The sequence below is a fragment of the Trichogramma pretiosum genome, unplaced genomic scaffold (assembly GCF_000599845.2).
Source record: "Trichogramma pretiosum strain Unisexual culture from Peru unplaced genomic scaffold, Tpre_2.0 scaffold2, whole genome shotgun sequence".
NCBI lineage: Eukaryota > Metazoa > Arthropoda > Insecta > Hymenoptera > Trichogrammatidae > Trichogramma > Trichogramma pretiosum.
The window spans coordinates 5082128-5106663 of NW_019641687.1; the positions used below are offsets into that span (position 1 = coordinate 5082128).

Genomic DNA, 24536 nt, shown 5'->3' on the forward strand with positions numbered 1-24536 from the left:
CTAGTAGCAGTTTTTCTTCTAATTTTTGTTTCGAAACAAATTTTTTTATGAGCTATAATTTTAAAGCTGATTCTTGAAAAACGATGATATACATTAAGAGTACATGATCTAGTTTTCGACGATCGCGAACTATTTTATAAATAAATTGAAATTAAAATCCTTTTTACTTCTATGAATATTTATACTTTTAGAGAAAATTTGCAAATGCATTTAGAATTTTTAAATCTCTTGCCATACGCATTGGCAGTCCTAATGCTGCCTACGGGTAACGCCATCTTTTCTCCGAATGCAGCACTATACGATTCACTTGCCCGGTGTATAAACTGATATACAACTTGACGCAAGGCAAGCTCGTCCGCGTGTAAATCGTGTGCATGTGCATCGCCGGAATTCCAGCCTTACGAATATTGACGATTGTTTGGAAATAATTAAGTAACAACTCTAGATAATAAATTAAATGATTCGTTTAGGTCGACCTCAAGATTTAATTAGTACCTTTTGTTCGATTTGTAAGTGGTTTAATGTTTTTTATCTTCTTAATACTCTGAATAACCTATTTAAATTACTTTTGAAGTTTATTCTGCTTATACCGAATGCAGTGTCATTATTATTAATTACTATGAAATTTTATTAAATAATCAGTACTGATAAATGCCTGATCAAAGTGAACCAGTTAAGAGTAAACATTTATTTAAAATAGTGGCACATTATTAATTTTTAGGTACCAGATTTACAAGAACAGTAGTTACTCAACCAAACATCATGTCCGAAAACAAGGTAATTGACACGAATCAACAAGAAAAACGGCCTCTTGAAGAAGAAACAGAACATGATGCAAAAAAAATTAAAACAGACACATTTGTGCGCATAAAAAAAAGAAATTTTGCCATGATGTTAGGATATCTTGGTAAAAATTATTTTGGTATGCAAAGAAATCCAGGCATGGCTACAATAGAGGAAGAATTAATTAGTGCAATGTTGAAAGCTAAGTTAATCAACTCAGGTGACTTTGAAACTATTCAAAATATTAATTTTCAACGTGCAGCTAGGACAGACAAAGGTGTATCAGCTGTCAGACAAACAGTTTCTTTAAAACTACGTAAGTTTTTATTACTTTATTGCCCATATTATATAATTAAAAAATTAAATGAGATTTATTATTTTTCCTTCAGCTGAAAATCCTTGTAAGGATACTCTAAATACATATCTACCAGACGATATCAGGGTATTTGCCATTAAACGTGTTACAAAGGGATTCAATAGCAAGTCTCAATGTGATGCTAGAACCTATTCTTACACCATACCAACTTTTGCATTTGCAGATGAAAATATGGAAGAATTTGCAGAGACTGCGGAATTCGTAGATGTAGATAAAAGAATGGAACAATTATCAACTATAGATGGTAAACCATACCATGAATATAGATTGCCTAAAGAAAAATTAGAAGAGTTAAGAGAAATGTTGAAGTTATATGAAGGAACTCATAATTTTCATAATTTCACATCTAAAGTGTAAGTTTGTTCAAAGCTGAATTTTTTTGGAATTTTTAAAAAACTTTAAATTCCGTAAAATTAATTAAAAAAACAAAATTTAACTTACTTATTCTAAATACAGGTTACCTTTAGATCCAAGAGCCAAACGTTTTATAATGAGCTTCACAACAGAAGATCCATTTGTTGTTGATAATATGGAATTTATTACTCTAAAAGTTAAAGGTCAAAGTTTTATGCTGCATCAAATAAGAAAAATGGTTGCTATGAGTATTGGACTTTTAAGGAAACATATTAATAGAGAAATATTTGATCAAGCATTTGAACGAAGAAAATATGATATTTCAAGGGCTCCGAGTCTAGGATTAATGTTGAATATTGTAAATATTACTAATTTTTCAAATTATCTATTCAATAACACCAATAATCATAACTAAAAATGTTATTAATTCTTCAAGGTTCATTATGATTACTATAATAAAAAATATGGATCTGATGGAGTACATGAAAAACTTGATTGGCTGGAATGTGAAGAAGAAATCAGAGAATTTGAAAAAACAAAGATATTAAAAGATGTTTTTGATACAGAAATTAAAGAAAAAGCGTAAGCATTATCATAATATTTAATTACGTACTTATTCATAATCATAATTATTTTTATAAATATTAAATCATTTTCTTAATAAAATTATTGCAGCACACTTAATTGGTTAGCTAATTTGAATGTGAATTCGTTTGGGCCAAGAGATGAAGCCAAATGGGCAGCCAGAGACGAAGCAAGAGCTAAAGCTGAAGCTGAAGCTAAAACTGAAACTGAAGCTAAAGCTGAAGCTGAACCTGAAGCTCAAGCTGCAGTTGAAAAAGACGATAAATAAGTTGAAATTTTTATAAATATATGACTGCACTGTAAGGTTGTATTTTATAAGACTCGTATTTTTTTACGAAATGAACAATTGTACATTTTTACTATTAATAAATACTGTGTTTACACAAATGTCAAATATAGCTTGCTAGCACTTGACCATTATTATGTTGACGACGACATTCTATTATTCTTTTACGTAATAATTGTAAATACCTTGTATAAATTCGATTGATGATTCGAAATAATTCTTAAAAGTTAAAGTTAGAACCTTTATGAATAACTTTAGTTATCAATTGATAATACTGATTAATTGTATTATGCCAAGTACCAAAAGAAAAAGTTTGGTTCAATTTAATTAAATAAAGTTTAACTTTATAAAAGATCCGTCGACTCGAGAAAATTATTTACTTTAAAATCTTTCCTGAAAGATATTTCTCCTTGCTATTGTGTTTCCGCACTCTATAGAAATACCCAATTCGAAATAATTCATCGTAACGCACGAAGGAAAGAATCTTCAAGAAGAATTTTTAAATCTCTGTCGCATCTCCCTCTTCTCCACCACCATCGTCGTGTCCATTCAAACGAGACTAATAATCGGTTCTCTCTCTCTCTTTCTTTCTCTCTCTTTTTGCCCGACAGTCGTCTGCGTCTGGGAGCGTAAAGAAGAGTCTGCTTCGGTAGTCGTGAGCTGCGCGCGAGCGAGTAAGCGCCCGCAAGCATGTGTTCATTTTTCGCTCGTATCCATTGACGAACTCCGAGTGATAAAATTTCCCTCATTTTTTTTTTTTTTTTTTATTAGGCTCGAGTGAAATCCGGAAAATCGAGATGAGGTACCGATCGCCGATCGCAGCCTTATGGGTGACTTTTTCCGGTGAGTAAAACCGTAACGCAAGCGACGTAACGTCCATACGCGATCTTCATACCTTTGACTTCGAGGCGGGCCGCGCGTTCGATATTTTTGCACGTTGCTTCGCAGCTATGAAATACGATCGATATTTCGCGCTATGAGAGACGATTTTATTCGGGCGATAGCTTCAAAAATCGAGTAATTTTTTTTGAATTTTTCATCGAACCGTAGGGATCCGAAAATAGTCGCCAAAAATCTGGACATGTGGTTGGACAGATACTCTTAATAAAGTAAATTAGAATTTAAGTTTATTCGGAGGTCGAATTCTTCGCAGCGATGCGATATCGAGCAATCAATTCATCATGAGATGTTATGTTCTTGTCATTAATGAACGAATTCGCATGAAAAACTTGAAATAACAGTTTGAACTTGCAGCGAGTACGTTTTATCCGATAGCGCGGTCTTCCCCACAGTGTAAGCAATAGAAAGCACTTGAACAAATGTTGCATAATTACAAGAGTAATCGAAGTTAGAAAAACCCAAACTCTTGCATCGTAATCGCTCGCAGGACACGACCGTTGAAAGAGAAATACGAAACGACCATCGGAAAATCCAGTTATTTTCTCGCAACGGCGCATCGCGCATTGCATAGTTTTCTTTTTATTTTACGCCGAAGCTTCACGACCACACGAGCACACGTAATCGTTAACCGAGGTCCAAGTTCAAGCGAGATAATAATCGGGGAAAAAAAAAGAAGAAAAATCATCGATCATTGCGTCGCGTCGTAATACGGCACACAACGCTTCGAGATCCACAGAAGTGCATTACACTTAAATATACTATAATGTAATGTAGCGCTGCGTGCGATCCGCGCGCGCGCGCCAACGATATGCGCGTCGTGCGAGAAAACCGGTTTCAAAAATCTGTAAATAAGCGGTGTCCGCGCGCGCGCACGCGAAGCCAAGAGAGGAGGAGGAGGAGGAGGAAGAGAGGAGAGAAAGATAGAGATAGAGAGAGAGAGAGATGCCGTGTGCAGGATACTATAGCTATAATAGTGCTGCTGATCGAACGCACAGCTGTGTGCCCTTGAGAGAGAGAGAGAAGAGCAGCAGCCTCCACCGCTGCTGCTCTGCCTGCCCCCGAGCGATCGCTGCCATTGAACTTTGGGAACGCGTTCGTGCTTCTATACTATTCTATGATATACGCACAATCCTATATGTAACAAAGCAAAAGAATATGTATACGCGGGGGCACACATCTGCGAAGCGCAAATAATGTCCCGACGAGACTATTATCGAGCGAGATTTTTTAAAAAGCTCGTTATTTACGCTTCCGCGTGTGATGTCATTGGCAGGCCACGAAGCGAGGGTTCGAAAAACAGCTATACATTATTCAGCGCGTCTTTTGAATATTCCCAAGAAGCACGCGTGCGAATCACGTGGCAGTATGGATATATAATAATAAAAGGCGAATTTCAAAATATTCGATTCGTCGAAGAAAAAAAATATAAATAAATATATGTTTTGTTTCACGCACAGTACTGCTGGCAAGTTGTTCGGGCCAATTGCTGGATGATTACGCATCGCGTCCTTTTGGATCCAGTTGCAAGTGAGTTTATATATATTTTGTACGTTGTACGATAAATCAAATATATTCTTGAAATAAGATTCGAGAATGTGCCTCGATTACGTCCGTCAGATGTACTTATGAACGCTTCGAAGCTATATTACATGCGCGATAGTATTTTGAGACTCGTACAGATACCCGGTCTATCTATCACTCGGCGGTTTCGACCTCGAGATGTACGCGGTATTATAATAATTGGGAAATCCCAAAAGACGATGCGGATCGAGAATAGCTTTTGCGATTTTCTCTCCTCGGGTCGACGAAAGATCGCGCGCGTCGAATGACTTTATTGCGAAATGTCGCGCACAGAAAACGAAAAAAAAACAAAAAAAAAACAAAAAAAAATGCGTATTCACCGATTCGCGATTGTTGCAGCGTGCAGCAGTGGCGCTGCGACGACGGCCAGTGCATCTCGGGCGAGGCCCTGTGCGACGGCCTGATCGACTGCATCGACGGCTCGGACGAGACGCGCAAGATCTGCCGGAGCCCGCGCAATCCGCCCTGCAATCCGCGCACCTTCCGCTGCGACTACGGGGCCTGCGTGGACGGCGACGCGCCCTGCAACGGCATCAAGGACTGCGCCGACAACAGCGACGAGTCGCCCTCCCGCTGCGGCGGCGGCGGGGCTGGTGATGGCAACAACAATCCGAGCATCATCGGCAATGTCACCTGCGGCGTGCACCAGTTCCGCTGCGACAGCGGCCAGTGCATCCACAGGACGGACATGTGCGACGGCAACGTCGACTGCAACGACCGATCCGACGAGACGGCCCTCGTTTGCGGCTCCTTCAGGTATGTAAACGCATGACGCGTTATAAATATTCCATAAGAGCGAGTGCAATCGGCCTTGCTGTTTACCGACGAATATTATACCAGAGCAACGAGGCGAGGTCGCGTGGAAAAGATAATAAAAAAATCATCGCTCGCAAAATTAGTGCACGTTACAAACGCGACTACAATCAATCGAGCATTACTATACAGCTGTGTTCACAGCAATTAATGCTTATCAAAATTCTGACACGCGTATAATTGCCCGTTTCAATCGTTTCCACGAATCGAAGCGACGATGCAAATTGTTGTTTACTTTTTAATCATTACACAATTTTACCCGGCGATGCGATCGATATGACTCGTCGTCGAGCGAAAACTAATTTCCACGACGTTCGCGCCTCTATATTATATACATATATAATGCATCCTTTATAGCTGTCCGCAAACCGTGTTCCGATGCGCCTACGGGGCCTGCATCGACAACGATCTCAAGTGCAACGGCGTGGTGAACTGCGCCGACGGCTCGGACGAGGACCGCAAGATGTGCGGCAATCCGCCAGCGCCAGGCCCGAACCCGATCGACCCGTGGCAGCCGAAGCCGCCGAGCACGACCTCGACGACCTCGACTACTACGACGACGAGACGACCCCCCCAGCCGAACATCCCGGTGGTGAACACGTGCGCCCTGCCGCCCCAGCCGGACCACGGCAGCTGGATGCTCGACAAGAGGCAGTGCCAGGGCAACGCCAAGTACTCGGACTGCGACCTGGACTCGGGGGTGCGCGAGCTCGACGCCGGCCGCGTCATCCTGTACAGCTGCCACAGCGGCTTCAGGCTCGTCGGCAACAACGAGGTCTTCTGCCGCTTCGAGGGCCAATGGTCCGGTACTCCCACCTGCGAGAGTGAGTATACTTTTTATCGTGCGATCGCGGGAATACATATAATAAACGATATTGTCTATATACGCACGCAGAGATCACGTGTCCGGGCCTGAGCGACGAGACGAAGAGCGGCAGCTGCACGGCGGCCAATGGCTCCTACGTGCCCTGCTCGCAGCCGATGGAGCCGGGCAGCCGCGGCGATCTCCACTGCAACGAGCCCACCTACCGCCAGGACACCACCGACATAACGCGCAACAGCAAGGTGCTCTGCAGCCCCGACGGCCAGTGGTTGCCCAAGCCCATCCTCTGCCTTCCAGGTCAATCCTTGTTGCACACTACTATTAACAATGTCTTTGTCCTCAACGTCTACGCCGTGTGCCGATTTATGCCGCGCGGCTTTCTCCTCGCGTGTCCCGTCGACGGCAACGACGACGACAAACGGCCGAGCTTCGTCGCGACTTACAATCTCGAGACTCAGGTCAAGACCCAAGTCGATTCGAAAGCTCGGGACACTTGACCAATTGACTCGTCTTATATACAACGACAACAACAAAAAAAGTAACCGATCGATCGCGCTCCAACCAAAGATACGATAACCGTATAATACTCAAGTGCAATAACTCATAATATATATAATATAATTTATACATCTATGCAACTTTTATAACATACGTGTGATAGTTTAACATAAGTTATTCAATGCATTGTGGCGTTCATGAAAATTTTCTATAATTAATTTTTGCATTTCTAATATTTGCTTGTATAAGGAGTCTGTCCCTATTTTCGCTCGATAATTCATACAAAATTGCTTGTATGAATTGAAAACATCTAAAAAACCTATATCATACAAATACTAGTATCGAGTTTAGATCTTATTGAAAAAATACCGATTCAAAGTTGAACTGAGAAAAAAATAGAGACAGAAGCTTTACTAACTAATTAATTCCGTCGATCACGTTTGTGTAAGATCGACATGTGGAAGAGGAAAAAAAAACGAATAAACTCCACAGGTGTTTGAGCTCATTCATTCGCCACTCGGCTTTTGAAGTTTTATTATTTTGTACCTGGTCAAAACGAACGAAACCAAAAAAAAAAAAAAGACAGCGTAAAAGTAGAAAGTACCAAAAATTCGTGTCTCCTCGCCAACAGTCTGCGGCCAAGCCTCCGGGATCGACGGCAAGCCGCTGATCGTCGACGGCCAGCCCACGACCATATCGGCCTTCCCCTGGCACGGGACCCTCTACCTCGACGAGAGCGGCGAGAAGCAGTTCAAGTGCGGCGCGACGGTGATCCACAAGGATCTGCTGGTCACGGCCTCCCACTGCGTCTACGACGACGGCCGCAGGCAGTACCGAAATCCCAAGAAGTATTACGTCGCCGTCGGCAACACCTTCCGCGATTACGACATGGCCAACCAGGGTGGCTACGTGCAGCGCTCGCAAGTAAGTGGCACATATACTACAGCGGCGCGCGCGAGTACACCGATCCGATCGCGCGTGCAATAATAATAATAATGATGATAATGATATGTAAAAATCGCGCGCACAGGTCGAAAAATTCTACTCCAAGTGCACGTACCAAGGACTGTCCGGCAATTACGTCGACGACATAGTCATTATAAAGATCAAGCAGCATCTGCAATTCAGCTCGTTCGTGCTGCCGGTTTGCCTGGACTTTAGGACGCAGCACGAGAACCTGGCTTTCGAGCACGGAACCCTGGGTCGGGTGGCGGGCTTCGGCCGGACGCGCACCGGCCCGTCGAGCGCCATCCTGCAGTCCTTGACGCTGCCCTACGCCAATCAAGCCCAGTGCCAGGAAGAGAATAGGAATTCCGACAACTACAAGTTCTTTAGCGACAGTAAATTTTGCGCCGGCTGGAGAAACGGTGAGTCATAAATGTAACAACGACGCGGCCTTAAAAAAGTTATACTTTTCTTTATTTCCATAACAACATATACAGCGGTCGGCTCGAATGATAAATATAAAACTTTATAATATTTCGGTGTACTGAATAGATCGGATTGACTATATTTACAGGTTCGTCCGTGTGCAGCGGCGACAGCGGTGGTGGTCTTGTATTCAAACACCAAAGTAAGTGGTATCTCCGTGGCATCGTCAGTTTGGGCTTGGTCAAGGACCGAGAGGACCCGAACGCTTGCGAAAAATACAGGTACACCCTCTTCGAAAGAGTATCGAAACACATTGGCTGGATCAAAGACATCATTCAAGAGGTTACAATTGGTGCGGCCGTGGACCACACAAATTCAAGATCTTGCACGAGAGACTGATACATCAGAGAAAGTTGATTTTCGACGTTCATGCCATACACATACTCAATTGATAATGAAATATAAACTTGAACTATTTTGTAATAATATAATCCAACTGTGTTAAACATCATTCACAATAACTTTGTAAGTTTTATGAATGAACTTTCAATTATTTAAATACTAGTCATTGTTATAAGACTGAGTGTGCCTCATTTTTTCGTCCGTTATATTATAAAAATTTCACCAATCAATGCACTAGCTATTTTGCAGCATTCTTTTAATTTATTTATTGAATGTTCGAGTTCAAGACTCTTGGCTTGGTTGAACTGAATTTTTGCTCTTTGGCGCTGGGAGATCTGAAATACAAATTTGAATAAATTTTTCATGAAATGAACAACAAATTGTCAAAATGAAATTAAATTTTTACCCTGCAAATCCAACGCTGATAGATCAGGTAGCTCTACTGAGTTGAATGATTTATCTTTAGTTTTACCAGATTTAGGCAAGTCTTCCCATGCTGTACCCATAATATCTGCTAATTCTTGCTCTAATTCTGCATCAGATTCATTCAAAGCCACGGGCTGAGCCATCACAGTCTGAACTTCTTTTAGTTCATCCAAAATCTGAAAAGTAGTTTCATTGAAAATAAATAACATGGTTTTGATTGTGGTTAAAGTGATATTTTGTATGTAATAACTTTCAAGTTTTTCAAATAAAAAATTAAAGATCAATATTAATAGTTACTTGACTCACTTCTGCCATGTCATCCATTGTATTTGCAGCTTCTTGTTCCGTAAGACCAACATCTTCGAATTTCTTTAGAACGCTGTATCCTGCTTTGTAAGCTTCCAATGTGTCAGAATCGTAATGGGCATCATGAATCCTAGATAATAGCTTTTGAACATTCAGTAGTGCAGCACTACGTCTTTCAATGCATTTATCCAATTCATGTTTTTTCCTAAGAAAGCTTTTAGCTACTTGTTTCAACCCACTGGCTACTGCTGATTTGGCTTTAGTAATTGCTTCATTTCTTTCGGTTTCTAATTGTTCTATATTTTTGATTAACAACATTTCTTGCTGTGTTAATTTGTAGGTACCTTCGTCAACTTCTGAAACTTCTTCGGCACCTTTTGAAGATATCTTTACAAGTAAATTATGACTATCTTCTTTACATTCTCTGAATGCAGCTTTTTTTGTGTTTCTTAACCAAATCAATGCTAATCGAACATTGCTTTCTGTTATTCTGTCACTGCCAGTTTTCTCTTTACATTTTTGTGTGATCTCAGATAGAGTTAACAAAATATTCTCTTGTTTACTGTCCAATGAAGATAATATGACATTTGCTAACGATTTGACAGTAGGAAGATGTATATATTTAGTATCAAGTTCGATTGTAGGTTCAGCAACATAACTTTTAAGTTTTGAAAAAGACCATGATATGGGTTTTTTGACAAACAAATCCACTGTCCAACCAGTCCATGTTTTACTAGGCTCTCTTAAGAATTCTGATTCTGGCACAACTTCTCCATTACTGATTAAACATTTAAAAAAATATGAATTATTAGAATAGAATTATAATTATTTCATCTAAGAATTTATGTGATAAACTTACTTGTAAAGTTCCATAAGTACAGTGGGTAAACATAATGCTGTACAACCGTTTCGTTTAAAATTAATATTCAAATCAGCGAGAGAAAAACTGCATCGATAATGGTAAGCAGCCCAATCATTAATAAACTGATTCCAAAATTTATACTTGGAATTCCAATCTTCAGGATTTGCAGAACGATTTCGGAATGGAGCAAACAGTGATTTCATTCGCTCTTCTTTACTCCAACAATCTGGAAGAAGTTCTTCAGGTATCGGAGTGGTAAATGTCATTTTGGATTTTGGAGTCGCAGACATTTTTGAAATCTAATAAACACAAAGATTCATTTGTTACATATTATTGGTATTAATAAATATTACTCATTATCCTATAAAATTATTTTCACCTGCAGAAAAACCGTTACTTTTAAGTCTTTTAAAAAATGTATGTATTAAAAGATGATGATAAATCTATTTTTTAACTTCAAAGATAGCACACATGGAGATCATAAAGACAATTTCGCAGCTGACACCTATGTGCGATTATTATTTATAAATAGTAACGCTGAAATATCGCAATATTTACATCTACCTTCTTTCTTTATCCAGATATGAACTTTTACAACTGATCTAGAATAATAATTTTAAAATAACAAAGAGTTCATTCCAGTTTCAGCAAGAAAAAAGTACTGTCAATCGATTACAACTCGATCACTTTGTCAGTTCCCGAAAGATCACTTTTAGCGATTGCGATACTAAACCCTGAAGAGTAGCGAATCCGAATAATAATGCAGTGCAGCAGTAGGCAATAACTTGCGCCGCGGTGACGCAGTTACACACGATGAATATGCCAAACGCCAAGTTTCACGACGGTCATTCCTGACCAAGTTTTCTAACAGAACCGTGCAAGACGTGGGTACGCATACGCGATCCACAACGACGACATCAGCCCTCCTTGTCTTGTGCAGTTTGACTGGCGCGGCTGACTCTCATCGGTCGAACAAAAATGGCGACTCGTCTGCTAAAAGTTAATCCAACTTTGTTGAAATATGTCCAGAAGAATGGGCTTTACAAGGTATGTCATGGCATCGGTCAAACATGCAATTTCAGTTTTTCGTCTTACGAGTCTGCCAGTGTTAAATTATGATACAAAGTGAAGTTAAACTTGAACGTGTGTTCCTTACGTAATATATCGCTATTTTAACAATTTACATCATTATTATTTGTTATAGGCCAATTTTTATTGCTTTATGGCTTCCTTGGTGTGAATTGTTATTCTTGACAGCTCAAATAAATAGTAAACAAATTATCTATGCTTCGGATTAAAACTAACCTTAAAAATTCCATCTGATCAATAATAGTCATATGCAACTAGCTTGAAGTGTTTGAGTAATCTTATGTTATGGTTTTCATCTACTTTAGATCCCCAAGCAATGGAAGGCTACAGCCGCGTCGCCTCTTCAACAGGCCCTCATCAATCAACCACCAACGTGTACCACAACATTGGACAATGGTATGAGAGTAGCTAGCGAAGACAGTGGTGCTGCAACAGCCACTGTTGGTCTCTGGATCGATGCTGGTAGTCGATGGGAATCCGATGAGAATAACGGTGTTGCTCACTTTATGGAACATATGGCTTTTAAGGTATTAAGCTTGTTTATCATGATATAAATTATTGCACATTTGTAGGAAATATAGTGAAACACAATACTCGCTTGATGATTTTATACTTAGAATGCCAAGATTTTATTTACAATAATCTATTTTCATTTTTTGTTATTTTGCAGGGAACAGCTAAAAGGTCACAAACTGATTTGGAGCTTGAAATTGAAAATATGGGAGCACACTTAAATGCTTACACTAGTCGGGAGCAAACTGTATTCTATGCTAAATGTTTGAAGCAGGATGTGCCCAAGGCTGTAGAAATTCTTAGTGACATTATTCAAAATTCAAAACTAGGAGAAAATGAAATTGAAAGAGAACGAGGAGTCATTCTGAGAGAAATGCAAGAAGTAGAAACTAACTTGCAAGAGGTTGTTTTCGATCATTTACATTCTACTGCCTATCAAGGCACTCCCCTTGGAAGAACAATTCTTGGGCCAACTGAAAATATCAAATCAATTTCAAAGAAAGATTTGCAGGAATATCTCAGAAATAACTATGGTCCACCAAGGTATGTAGCAGAATCATAATATTTAATACTACTAAATTAATTACTATTAATAGAAAATGGCACACAAATGTGTAAATGTCTAATAAACTTTTTTTGTCTTAACTTGTGATTGGTGTTTCATAATAAAAACACATACATATAAGGTTTTTTATTTAAGTACAAAAGTACAAATCACATTTTATTACCATCTTAAAATAATAATATACTAATAAATAACTAATTTCCATAATTGAATTATATTTATTTAGATTCGTTTTGGCTGGTGCTGGAGGTGTTGACCACAACCAGCTTACTCAGCTTGCTGAACAACACTTTGGAAAAATGACCGGCCCAGCATACGATAAAATCCCAGATCTTAACGTGCCATGCCGTTACACCGGTTCCGAAATTCGTGTGCGAGACGACTCCATACCTCTGGCTCACATTGCTATCGCCGTCGAAGGTAAACATATTAATAGTTATGAAATTAATAAATATGAAAAAAAAATTTCAATTATTTAACAAAGAATTATTATTTTCTCAGGTGCTGGCTGGAGCAGTGCTGATAATATCCCCTTGATGGTAATGAATACTCTGATGGGTGCGTGGGATCGCAGCCAAGGCGGTGGTGCTAATAACGCCACTACCTTAGCCAGAATAGCTGCTTCCGGAGAACTTTGCCACAGCTACCAAAGTTTCAATACCTGCTACAAGGTAATGCATTAAAATTCTAATATTAATTTCCAATTCCATGATAAGCTTTTAATCATTAACAGCTTATTAATGTTTGTATTGAATCTTTTAGGATACTGGCCTGTGGGGAATCTACTTTGTTTGTGAACCCATGCAGTGCGAAGATATGGTATGGAATATCCAACAGGAATGGATGAAACTTTGCACATCTGTAACCGAAAAAGATGTTAACCGAGCGAAAAATATTCTGAAAACAAACATGTTCTTGCAACTTGACGGTACTACCGCCGTATGCGAAGACATTGGCAGACAAATGCTCTGCTACGGTCGCAGAATTCCTCTTCATGAACTTGAAGCTAGAATAGAGGTAAGCTCAATAAAAATTAGACATTTGATGAGTATACAAAATAATATTAATTTATCGATTTTTCTTTACAGAGCGTTACAGCTAAGACGATTCACGAAACCGGTATGAAATACATTTATGATCGTTGCCCAGTCATCGCAGCTGTTGGTCCATGTGAGAACTTGACTGACTACAATGTTATCCGTAGCGCCATGTGGTGGGCTCGTTATTAAAACAATTAAGATCATGTTCAGTAAAGTTAACGATAAATGTTAGGAATTTTAACTTTGGAGAATGACATTGAATCGATCTATGCAGTAGAACAATTTATGTAATTAAAAAGTTTTTGTTTTTTTCATTGTCACATGTGAAAAATATCGAAATGTGCTTTGGCAATTGCTATTAAAGTACTACGAGAAAACTAGGAGCATGTACATTGATTTACGAATGTTGAAAAAAAAAATAAAAATTCAATTTCTTTTTACCACTGTTATTATTTTGTAAATATATCAATTACATTGCCTAAGTTGCACTTTCACCTTTATTAATATCATTTTAAGTTTTGTTATCCATTACAGGCTTAATTTCATTAAGCATAAAAAATGTCGCAATAATTCTCAATAAAATTATATAAATCAACAAATTTTTTCATTTAATTTTGACTAGAATAATTGTTTGGCAAGATGCCGAAGAAGTCATGCATTATAACATTTTCACAAATGCTATTCAAACTTTTTATTGAATAATTTTAAGAAAATCGCAATTCGAACCCGATGTACAAAGTTCTTTTACTTCATAGGTTTCTGAAAAATATTCAATAGAAATCAGAAAATCATCTGAAAATCAAACTTTTTCCTACAGTTTTGGCACTATATTAAGTAAATATTAATTTAATTACACGTGGAAAATATCGATGATAAATACAAATGGTCTACGATAGTTGATAATATCAAGTACAAGTTTCCTAAAAGCTATAAATTCGAATATAACTCTGAGTCACGTACACAATTATATGTATAAATTATATTATTTACAAATTTTAATTAAATGCGCGTCAAGCGAATGACACACGCCATTGTTGCTCTAAAAATTCTATAAAAATTTTAGTTTATCTTTTATCTAATTCTTGGTCCTGGGTCTTTGGAATAGTCGATATCTTTGCAAAGCCTCTTTGTCATTTCCACCAAAGGTTCAAGTTCTTTCGGCTCGATGAGATTGAATTCCGTTACGAAGTAATAAAAGTGCTTGTAACAAGTATTCACATGAGCTTCCTGAAAATGTGACGTTGGTTCGTTTATTCGTAATCGGACGCGCGGAATTTTGCAATAAGGCTCATACTTACGGCCGATATAGCAATTATTCGATCAAAATGATGTATGTATACGTGTACAAAAACTCTGAAGAGTCTCGTTAAAATTTTTTTGCACAACGGTCCAAAAGTTTTCGGGAATGGCACATCTAGAATGACACATACGAACATCTGTTAAAGTAGGCATTGCGAAATATTTGCAAATGAAGAAACAAAAGAAAAGAATCGCAAGTACCACTCGAAACTGGGAAGTAACTCTCATCGTTGATTCTCTCTTCGATCCAATCCATCAACAAGGAGATGTATTGATAGGCAGGTAGAGCCGTTGGTTTTTTATAAGTGGCACCATCGGCCCATAAGTATTCGTAGCGAGAGCCTCCGCTCATCGTGGGACAAGACTTTGAGTCACAGAATTCGCACACGGTCCCATATATCAGATTGATTCGATTGAAAAAATCGACAACTGCGGAAAAATCATAGGTCTTTATCAAATCTAAATTTGACAAAAAATCTAAAAATGAACTAATTATCAGTTCAATTAAAATCAATAGTGTTTATAATTTTTCAATGATATTCGATCAAATAGTTTTTTCAAGGCCAGATAATAATTCCGATGACACAGTGTGTGCAATCTCAAGGATACTTTTTCACAATTACAATAATAATATTCAGAATGATCTCTTTACTTTTTCGGCTCAGCTGGTGAAAATTCAGCGAATAAAATTGTAATATTTTTAAATTTGATTCAGCTTTGACGATTGATAAATGAAGAAGAGCTTAAAAAAATTAAGAATCATTGTGTCGGCTCAGATAACTTACCGTGAACGGCAATCCAATCGTTCAATTCTTCACCGGGTGGTAATTTGACAGTGTCTCGCAAATTGATGCCCGAATTCAAAGAAGCCTGGGCTTGCTTGTATAGCGAGTAACGAAGCGTACCCTCGTTTATTCTCTTTTTCGGTCGAAACGTCTGTTAAAATTTGTAAAAAATTCAGCAATTAAAAATGACGGAAAATTCATAGTTGACAAAATTCACATTGGCCTCGGCAACTTTCGCCAAGAGCGCGAGGGGCTGCTAAAGTATATCAACCCCTTTCAACCCTTGCGATCGTTGTAGGTTATATAATTTATGGGCGCAGCCATAAACGCTGGGGACGTCGTCTCACCTTGCCTTTCTGAAAGAATTCGACGAAGCCGGTGAGCGACATGTTTGCCTATTCACATCACACGCTCGACACTTTCGATTTTCGCACTTGTATATAATTTCGGAGGCGCGCAGTGCAGTGCTGCTGCACATACGACAATTTGCACTGGTCGCTCGACGCAGCCTATTGACACTTTGTGCATATATACACAGTCCGTGCCGGTGCACACTATTCTATGCGTTACACGACAACACAGACGCTTTTTCCTCCTGTATACGATGGTTTCGGCGCGCACTCCGAAAATATATCGTCGTCGTCGTCGCGGAGCAGTGGCGTAATAATGACTGCGCGCGGATCAAAACTACTCGCTATGGCCTTATGCTACACACACACGTATACTACTACATTTGCGGCACGCCGCGTCTCATTGAGAATCCAGTCGCGACTATCCGCGCGCGAATATTAAATATACATGCATGCCCCCCCGACATCATGGGAGAGGGGGACTGTATTATACTCGAGGGTACCTGCGCTGCTCATCATCTTCTATATATAATACATGAGAGCGCACATCGTGCTATTTCGTATACGCGCTATGATCGTCGTCTTTCTCATGTGTATAGGCGAACGAATCCGACGAACGCGACGCGGCAAACTGGCCGTCAAACTTTAGACTCGTGCATCCATTTAAAATTCGCCACGATATTTTAACAGAGCGCGAAAAAGCTCCATCTGAAATCTATTGAAATATAAATGACTATGATATACGCGTGGATCGGTTATCAAATCAGTGAGTACGAGCGTCCTATCATCGCTCGATCCGCGTTACGCTATTCTTGACTGGCGTATTTTACATTGAAAACGCAACGATTGTAAATATACTCGAAGCAATGATAAGCCACGTTTGACATGCAGCTATAACGAGGCGTTATCGCGACTCTCGAGAGAGCGTAAAAACATCCTTCGAACTTGTAATAATATTTTCCTGCACATATATGACTATATTGACATCTAATTGTTATAAAAAAAAAAAAAAAAAAAAGAAAAGACCGATGTATCGTGTAGACTGTCGAGAACGAAGCTGAACTCATTTCTTCAGTCATGAGAATGGAGAATTGTCAGCGATTCGACACTCGATGCATTTGACTACACAGTCACACTCGAAAGGTTGCTCGGATGAGATCGTCCAGTGAATGATCGACCTTCGTCACGATCGGTCACTATATATATCATCGTTATTTTGCAACGAAGCAAAACTATTCATTCCACTGTACTATAAATAATGGCTCCGTATTTAAACAAGTTCGGCTCCTCTGAGAAGATAATTCATGTACTTGAAATAAAACTCTGTCCTTTTTTTTTCGCAAGAGAGAAAAAGTGTCGCCGAGCAATAATTAATACGGGATAAAACTGGTGAGCCGCACAAGACGAACTACAAACCATATCGCAACTGTTTATTACATGTATATATATATATAGCACGATTACAAAGCGACGTCTCGGAGTCGAGTAGTCGCGGCGTTTTCTCGTTTTTTTTTAGTCCACATCGTAGGATACCGGATAGGTGGCGCCTCTTGTCCGCGCGCCAAGCCCCCGCGCGCGAATATACTTCACGATACAGATATATAGGTATTATACGTACTATACGTACAACTGCATGCTTATAATATATATGTATATACATACATGCTACACATCGTCCGAAGACTGCGCGCGACTGTGTGAGTAGGATTTTCGTTGTGCTCGCTGCGCGGCTGCTCTCTCTCTCTCTCTCTGTTGTCATATATATACTGCGAGAACGTCGACACGGACGGATGGCATAGGAGAGGAGGGCAACTGTTGCTGCACTCGACTCTCGGCAGTTCACGAAGCTCGCGGCTCGGCTGCTACTCCGTGTTTTCATATATATACCGTCTTCGCTCCGCAACGTTTATATACTACCACTATCTATATACGCGCTGTCTTCGTTTATAATAATAAAACATTATATAGATCTCTCGAGCTGGTGTCTCGACGTTTTTCTACGTGTCCAGTGTAGCTGCGCCGCATCTCTCGTTTCACCTTTCGATCTCTTTTCTCGTTCACCTTCGCCCGAACTTGCAGCTTTTCTCCTGCGCTGCGGACTTTGACTCGTCTCGAGTCGCGTTGTCAATTTGTCAAGCGCAGCAGCAGCCGGGGGGGATCGCGCACGAAATCGGCCTCGTCGCGTGTGGACCGCTGCTCGCATCTCTCTGCCTTGGCTATTCGTGAACAAGCCGAGCGTCAACAGTTACGAATTCTAAAATAAAAGGATCATACTTCTGTGCGTTTAAGTTCACCAGTCGAATTCGGAGCAGTTTTTGCGAGCTATATACAGTGTCGATCGTCGTCGTATCGTCGTCAGCTGCCCTCGCGTCTGGCATCGAGCAAAAGGTAAAATATTTTGCCTCCTGCCGCTCAATATGCACGTTATAATGTAATGTGCACTCGTATGTGTCGTTCGGTCGGTTCCACTGTCTTCTCCGTTTGTGCTTCGTGAGACTCGAGCGAATCGCACGCGCCAATGTGGATGTGTTAAAGTACAAATATAGTCTCCACGGTGAGTGCACGCACGAAGGAGAGAAAGAGCAAGAAATCGCGAAACAGAGAGAGAAGAGAGAAAACGACAGAAGGAGAGAGAGAGAAAAGAGGGGCACCGGTTATAACCACGTGCGCTCGTATTTTTTATTCACATGGTGTTGTTGAGTGTTGCTGCGCGCGCGATTCAATAGTTGATACACGTATGTAATATATACAAAATAAAAATGCAGTGTATTCTCGAGAGTGCGCCATTATATTCGACGTAGCTCGGTGAAGTGTAACAACGAAACAAAAAAAAATAAGAAGAAGAAGAAGCAAAAAAAAAGTGAACGGAAGAGGAGAGCGTCGGGAGCATATAACCGCAAGATAAGGCCTCCTCCTTCCTCGTCGCAGCTCGCCTTCAGCGGCGTCGAGCTGGCCCTGGTCAGCTGCTGCTGTTGCTGACGTTTTGCGGCTGGGCTTGCTGCTGCTGCTGCTGCCTCGTGCACCCATAAAAGCAGCGACAACGACGACGACGACGGCGACGACGACGGCGCTTCAAAAAGCGTCCCCGACTCCCGTGTAAGTATAAGCATAAAATAAGTATACACCGCTGCTCGCGCACACATAAACACACACACACACACATAGCTCCGTAATGTATACTACCCTTGCTTGTTTATCTTTATTTTTTTCTCTCTCTCTCTCTTCTTAGCTTCTCTTTGCAGCGTCGAGTTTTTATGCTCGAGTACTCGCGGCAATAAGCTCAAAGGGACGTCAGAAGGTAGTAGCAGTAGTAGTAGTAGTAGTAGTAGTAGTAGTAGCAGCAGCAGAGGTAGTGGATAGTAAGCTAGCTGCTACGTTTTTACCGGCGCGCCAACTCTCGGAGCGAGCGAGTTATCTTTGTTAGCCGCGCGCGCCAGAGTAAAGTCGAGTCGCGGATCGGGGTCAGTACTGCACACGTATACGTATATATGTACACAGCACACACACACACACACACACACTTACACAGGCGCAGAGTGCAGGATGACTTTCGTTCTCTTTAGTAGCAACAGCAGCAGCAGCAGCAGCAGCAGCAGCTTGTACGCTGCGCTCTGCATTATCGTTTTCGTAAATCAGTTCCACTTGGCTCGGAGAACTCGAGCTGCTCCTCCATCCTTTTTTGCATCTTCGGTTGTATATAGGCTTCGAATACGAAGAAAAATAAATGAAATAATCGATCGATCCATATAGCGTGTGTGTGTGTGTATAGGGCGCGCGCGAGACGTGTGCGACGCGCTTAAAACCCGATGCGCGATCGATTACCGTCGTCGTCGTCGCAAGTTCGCTGCTCGTATATATGCACACACGTACTCGGAGGCCAGCAGCAGCAGCAGCATAGAGAGAGAGAGAGAGAGAGGATTGTACGTATACGTAATTCGTCGGTGGCGCCCATACGTACACATGTATACTCTACTGCGTAGCGCATAGGAGATAACGCGAGCTGGCGATTGCTCACCGTGTGCCATATAGATCCTCGAAAAGCCCAATCAACGCGAAAGCTTCGTTACGCGAGCTTTTGAAATCTCCGATGCGCTGCACTCTCTCTCTATCTCTCTCTCCGATCGTGTGCCAAATAAAGTTCGTTTCGCCGACGCGAATTTGCCTGTGGTCCCTATATGTTTTATTCCGTATATCATACATAGTGTATAACTCCTGCGGACGAAGGCGTCGACTTCGCGCCTTGCACTATCCCTAAAAGCCCATCGATTAGTCTCTGTGCGCGCGCTGTGCTCGTCGTGCCTGTGATCGTCGCTTTCTCCTTAGTTGCAGTTTAGAAAAAAAAAAAAAAAAAAAAAAAATAGAAGGACGACGATTCGTGTCCTCTTCAAAATTATATATACGATACGCGCGGAATTCCTTTGTGTGCACGCGTCCTTCGCTCGTTTCCCGTATATTCCCCCGATGACGACCGAACAGATCGATCCTTACGCGTGCACTACATAAGTATAACAATATGTTATAAAATAACCTCTTGCGCAATGGCTTATTTATCGAACCTGTGCGCGGGGCAGCTGCATAACGCGCGCAGTGGCTGACATTTCTCAATCGTGTTTTGCTCCGGATTCCGAGGATGTTTTTTAAAAGCTATCGACGCATTGCAGCGTCTCGTAACGTTAGGTTTTTTCTCTCGCCTTTTTTGTTATCGGTATTTTCATTTTAAAATCGAACGAGGATCGACGAGTATTTTTCTTCTTCGGGATAAATATTTGTGACGTACTGTAACATCGCTACCGTCGATGCGAAAATTCTTTCTGTGCCTTGTCCTTTCATTTTTCAACTGACTTTTTACTCTTCGAGCTTAAATGCCAATTTCCAACATAATTTCGGTAACTAGGAAATATTCGATTGATCAATCGACGACAATTCTAGTATCGAGTCCGCGGAATATGAGAAGCCTCGTTCAAGGTCCTCATTAAAAGCCTCCTTTTAATTGCGTTTTTCGACTTTTCACTTATTTTCAAGCCCAACGCGGAGAGAGAGAGAGAGAGAGAGAGAGAGAGAGGCGTGTATCCCGAGCTCGAAACGTTCGTGCTGAAAATAATTGATGACCTACTGCAGTGCACTGCGAGTCCGCGCGTATATATACATGGAATTTGAGCCGAAATTGTAATGAATTTATTGTCCTGTTCGTCGTGTATTACGAGCGAGGTTCAACGTTCCCCAGCAATTTGCGCGGAGAAAACGTGATTCGACTATCGAACTCGATGCAGCAGCAGCTATATACTAGCCGCCTGCGAGCTTTTCACGCGCGAAGCGTTAAAGCGCGACTACCGACTGCACACGTGCACGTTATATATATATATATATAATATATACTCGCAGCCTGCGGTGTTGCTGCTGTTACTACCTTGCTATATACTTGCGTCGAGTGCCAAACTCAATTGTAGCTGCTCCGAGGGCTGCTGCTTTACGCCGTAATTCGAGAAAACAACAACATCGACAATTAACGAGAGCACCAACGAGTTTTTTCTTTTTCTTTTTTAACGGAGCGCGAGCTCGAGTGCATTGGGAGGTAAAAAAAAAAAAAAAAAACAACACGCGGTTATATACCTGCACTCGCAGATGTGCATACGCATAATAATAATGCAACATTTGGCCAGAGAGCAGAGCACCAGCTGATCCGACGCTCATTAATTCTATTTTGACTTTGATGCGCGCCACGCGCGGCGTAAAGTGTCGCGCGCTATCGCTCCGTGCATATATATACTGTATATGCATTGTGTACGGTATAGCACGTATACGTATACATAGCAAAGTTAATTAAACAACACGACCAATAATAAACTGTCATTATACCGGCAAATAATGCCATTGTACGTGACTTTATTTATGCGGCTCAATGAGATTGTTTGAACTAGCTGCGCGCGACGATGTTTTTTTTCGCCTCTCGGGTTTACGCGACGACGACGCGTCGCAATGAAAGTTTTTAACGAGCCTAATCAATTAAAAAGAGAAGTAAAATGCGACAAGCTGTTTTGTCGCTAGCAGCAGCTGGTTTATAGCCTCGGCTACGTTCTTCGCGGCGTCTATCCCGTTGTTGAATACATCTTAAACGCCAAATTAAGGATATGCAATTCCCAAACCCAAATTAAGGATATGCAATTATATACTCTGACCATTAACGGGGATGCGTCTCATTGCATCGTGGATTTAGCGAGAGAAAGAGCCTCGTTATCCGTGTCAAGATCATTGATTTTTCGCGGCATGCGTAAGAGCTGTCGCGCGCGCGCGCCAGTGTCAAACGAAAAAAAAAAAAAAAAAACGGGAGAAAAAATTTATTCGAGCCTCCCAAGTCGCTCGGTTCTTTTTCTTTTTCGACGTGCGTCACGGATCGCATAAAATTTCAGCAGAAAATATCCGCGTCGTAATTCAAAACTCTGAAGTACTCCGAAAATAGGCTTTGTCATACAATACTCGCGTTTTCTTGTTTTACCTTCGCTCGGGCACCTACACCTACGTTATGCATATATATACATACTTCGCGGGGTAGCTGGTTTTCATAAATGTGTGTGTGTATGTGTGCGTGCGTGTTTGCAACAATTGTTCAGCTGCGGCTTCGCGCGGCTGTGATTTCGAGCGGCCACTGCTGCTGGCAAGTGCCAGGCACGTGAGTTTTCGCGTGCAACAATCGTGCGGCAATGTTGAATTAGCGCGGAAATGCAGCCTCGTGCAAAGAAAAGGTACCTTCGGTATAATAGCGTAGGCGAGATAAAGAGCCGAGGTTATTACGTCGGAAAATAAATTTGTTCCCGAGGCAATGATATAATTGTACATTAATATCGCGAGTCGCAGTCGCAAAGATTTCAATATACTCGTCTTGTGCATTCGACTTGTATACGCGTCGCGTATAGTTAGCTGAAACACGCATCGACCTAAAGGAGCTTGCCCAGCTTTATAAAAATTACGCGATTGCCAAGTACATCCGCACGAATTGCCTTTGATAAAAAAAAAAAAAAAAAAACAACAACGCGAGAGTCAAAGCTCCGTTGCAGCGCGTGAAAATCCGTGCGCCGTTGTACTTTGATACCTCGAGTCAACGTGTGTAATATATAGTTCGGCGTGCGCGGACACGCCTGAAAATCGTCTCGGGACAAGCTTCTCGCGTGTCGCGGACATCTCGCTCGCTCGGCGCTCGCTAAATACGAGCATCGCGAGCAACGCCGTCGCACATGCACGTCACCGCCATCGTGCCCGAAATTGCGAAAAATGCGCGCTCCAAGTTGCAGGATCGCTTCGCAGCTTGGTCTAGCGCATCTTCGTGGCTTTGGGACACGCGCACGATTAATTAATAACACACGGACCGCGGCTATTCGAATCGCCCACTTCAATTAAGCGCCGAGCAAACGTACCGAGTTTCAGATTTCCTATATTTATGCGCCCGGATTATAGAACGCGACGATCGTCCGAGCGCGCGTGTCTCTGCCTACGATCGCGTTGATAGCTGCAGTTCGATAAAGAGCCCATCGTACGTTATAACGTATATGGGCGACGTACAGTTTACATTGTACACGCAGGCAAACGAGCCCTATTTTTAATTCATATATATATATCGAAGCTGCGCAGCATTAATTTACCACAGGAACATATAATATATATTTATACTACCTATGTGTACCTAGCTGCAGTAGATGTGACATATAACCGGATGAAAATCGAAACTTATGATACATCGATGTGCTGCATGTTTACTGATCGATGACCTTTACGCACTGCAGCGAATAAACACACGGGGACGCGTATATATAGACGACGACGGGGCCGGAACGCGCGTGTATATGCGCAGCTCGTTAACTCGTAGTTACGATAGCTGCTGGCATATACATAGCCCAAGCGTTACATATTTACCCGAATGATCGACGCGGGAAAAGGAAGAGCTTCCACGCGTTGCACGTATATAATACGTCGATAATGCAATCGCGATAATTTTTTGTCTGCATATTTACGCGCGCGATTTCTTCGCCGACTGACAACGCGTTTATACGCATCCGTCCTTTTCTTTTTTTTTGAGCTGTATATAGCCATTATCGGGCGTGCATGGAAAATGTAACGAGTCGTAATTCGCACCCATCCCACTTGCGTGTACAATTTGAGAAAAGAACGGATCGTCAATGTGTTGTTATATATTATACTCGTACTCGTCGCGTAGAGTATATAGGTACAACTTTGCACTACTGGCGGCACGGGGACCAAGGGGTGGAAGGCCGCAGCTTTTGTGCTTACGTAAGATCTCTTGCGCACGCGAAAGAGAGAGAGAGAGAGAGAGAGAAATAAGCCAGCGCGAGAGTGGAACAACTTGTCCCTGTTTAGTTGCGGGAGCATCGGCGCGCGAGTACCGGAGGCAGCTGCATACATATATACTCGCGCGTCCTATATTGCTCTCTCTCTCTCTCTTCTTTTTTCTCGCTCTTTCTCTCGCGCGCCGAGCTTCCGCCGGCGGGCCTCTTCAGTTCTTCTTCTGGCTCTGGCTCT

The 24536-nt window shown here is 41.3% G+C and overlaps 6 protein-coding genes across 9 annotated transcripts in view; 4 read left to right on the forward strand and 2 right to left on the reverse strand.

Annotated features, from left to right (window-relative positions):
• The first annotated feature begins 75 nt into the window (after window positions 1–75).
• Window positions 76–2699, forward strand: LOC106658782 (tRNA pseudouridine synthase A). The gene is made up of 6 exons (XM_014380900.2): window positions 76–509; window positions 722–1099; window positions 1173–1512; window positions 1616–1871; window positions 1950–2095; window positions 2189–2699. Exons 1-6 carry the CDS (start codon window positions 458–460, stop codon window positions 2364–2366), a joined length of 1350 nt encoding a protein of 449 aa, XP_014236386.1. The 5' UTR covers window positions 76–457; the 3' UTR covers window positions 2367–2699.
• Window positions 2700–2825: 126 nt separating this feature from the next.
• On the forward strand, window positions 2826–8781 carry LOC106659006 (modular serine protease-like). Its single transcript, XM_023461489.1, has 8 exons — window positions 2826–3227; window positions 4742–4811; window positions 5205–5621; window positions 6036–6502; window positions 6574–6798; window positions 7631–7923; window positions 8030–8366; window positions 8519–8781. Exons 1-8 carry the CDS (start codon window positions 3182–3184, stop codon window positions 8767–8769), a joined length of 2106 nt encoding a protein of 701 aa, XP_023317257.1. The 5' UTR covers window positions 2826–3181; the 3' UTR covers window positions 8770–8781.
• A 233-nt stretch (window positions 8782–9014) lies between these two features.
• LOC106659008 (charged multivesicular body protein 7) lies at window positions 9015–11753 on the reverse strand. 4 transcript variants are annotated; one of them, XM_023461490.1, is made up of 6 exons: window positions 10931–11106; window positions 10746–10871; window positions 10364–10665; window positions 9505–10282; window positions 9179–9374; window positions 9015–9107 (listed from the first exon to the last, which is right to left on the reverse strand). In XM_023461490.1, exons 3-6 carry the CDS (start codon window positions 10654–10656, stop codon window positions 9055–9057), a joined length of 1320 nt encoding a protein of 439 aa, XP_023317258.1. In that variant the 5' UTR covers window positions 10657–10665; window positions 10746–10871; window positions 10931–11106; the 3' UTR covers window positions 9015–9054. The 4 variants fall into 4 exon arrangements, with proteins under 4 accessions (XP_023317258.1, XP_023317260.1, XP_023317259.1 ...); XM_023461492.1 differs by lacking the exons at window positions 10746–10871; window positions 10931–11106 and adding an exon at window positions 11672–11753; XM_023461491.1 differs by lacking the exon at window positions 10746–10871 and having other exon boundaries at window positions 10931–11108.
• Window positions 11256–14013, forward strand: LOC106659007 (mitochondrial-processing peptidase subunit beta). The gene is made up of 7 exons (XM_014381268.2): window positions 11256–11413; window positions 11761–11982; window positions 12126–12511; window positions 12760–12953; window positions 13035–13204; window positions 13296–13550; window positions 13622–14013. Exons 1-7 carry the CDS (start codon window positions 11345–11347, stop codon window positions 13760–13762), a joined length of 1437 nt encoding a protein of 478 aa, XP_014236754.1. The 5' UTR covers window positions 11256–11344; the 3' UTR covers window positions 13763–14013.
• Window positions 14014–14052: 39 nt separating this feature from the next.
• LOC106659009 (MOB kinase activator-like 3) lies at window positions 14053–16405 on the reverse strand. Its single transcript, XM_014381272.2, has 5 exons — window positions 16005–16405; window positions 15658–15808; window positions 15074–15301; window positions 14872–14987; window positions 14053–14800 (listed from the first exon to the last, which is right to left on the reverse strand). The coding sequence occupies exons 1-5, from the start codon at window positions 16044–16046 to the stop codon at window positions 14645–14647; spliced, it is 693 nt and encodes a 230-aa protein (XP_014236758.1). The 5' UTR covers window positions 16047–16405; the 3' UTR covers window positions 14053–14644.
• Window positions 16406–17848: 1443 nt separating this feature from the next.
• LOC106658991 (protein phosphatase PP2A 55 kDa regulatory subunit) overlaps window positions 17849–24536 on the forward strand; it is a 35099-nt gene continuing 28411 nt past the window's right edge. Inside the window, exon 1 of the mRNA XM_014381244.2 lies at window positions 17849–19103. The gene's annotated coding sequence lies outside the window, so the exon portion shown is untranslated. The remainder of the gene's footprint in view (window positions 19104–24536) is intronic.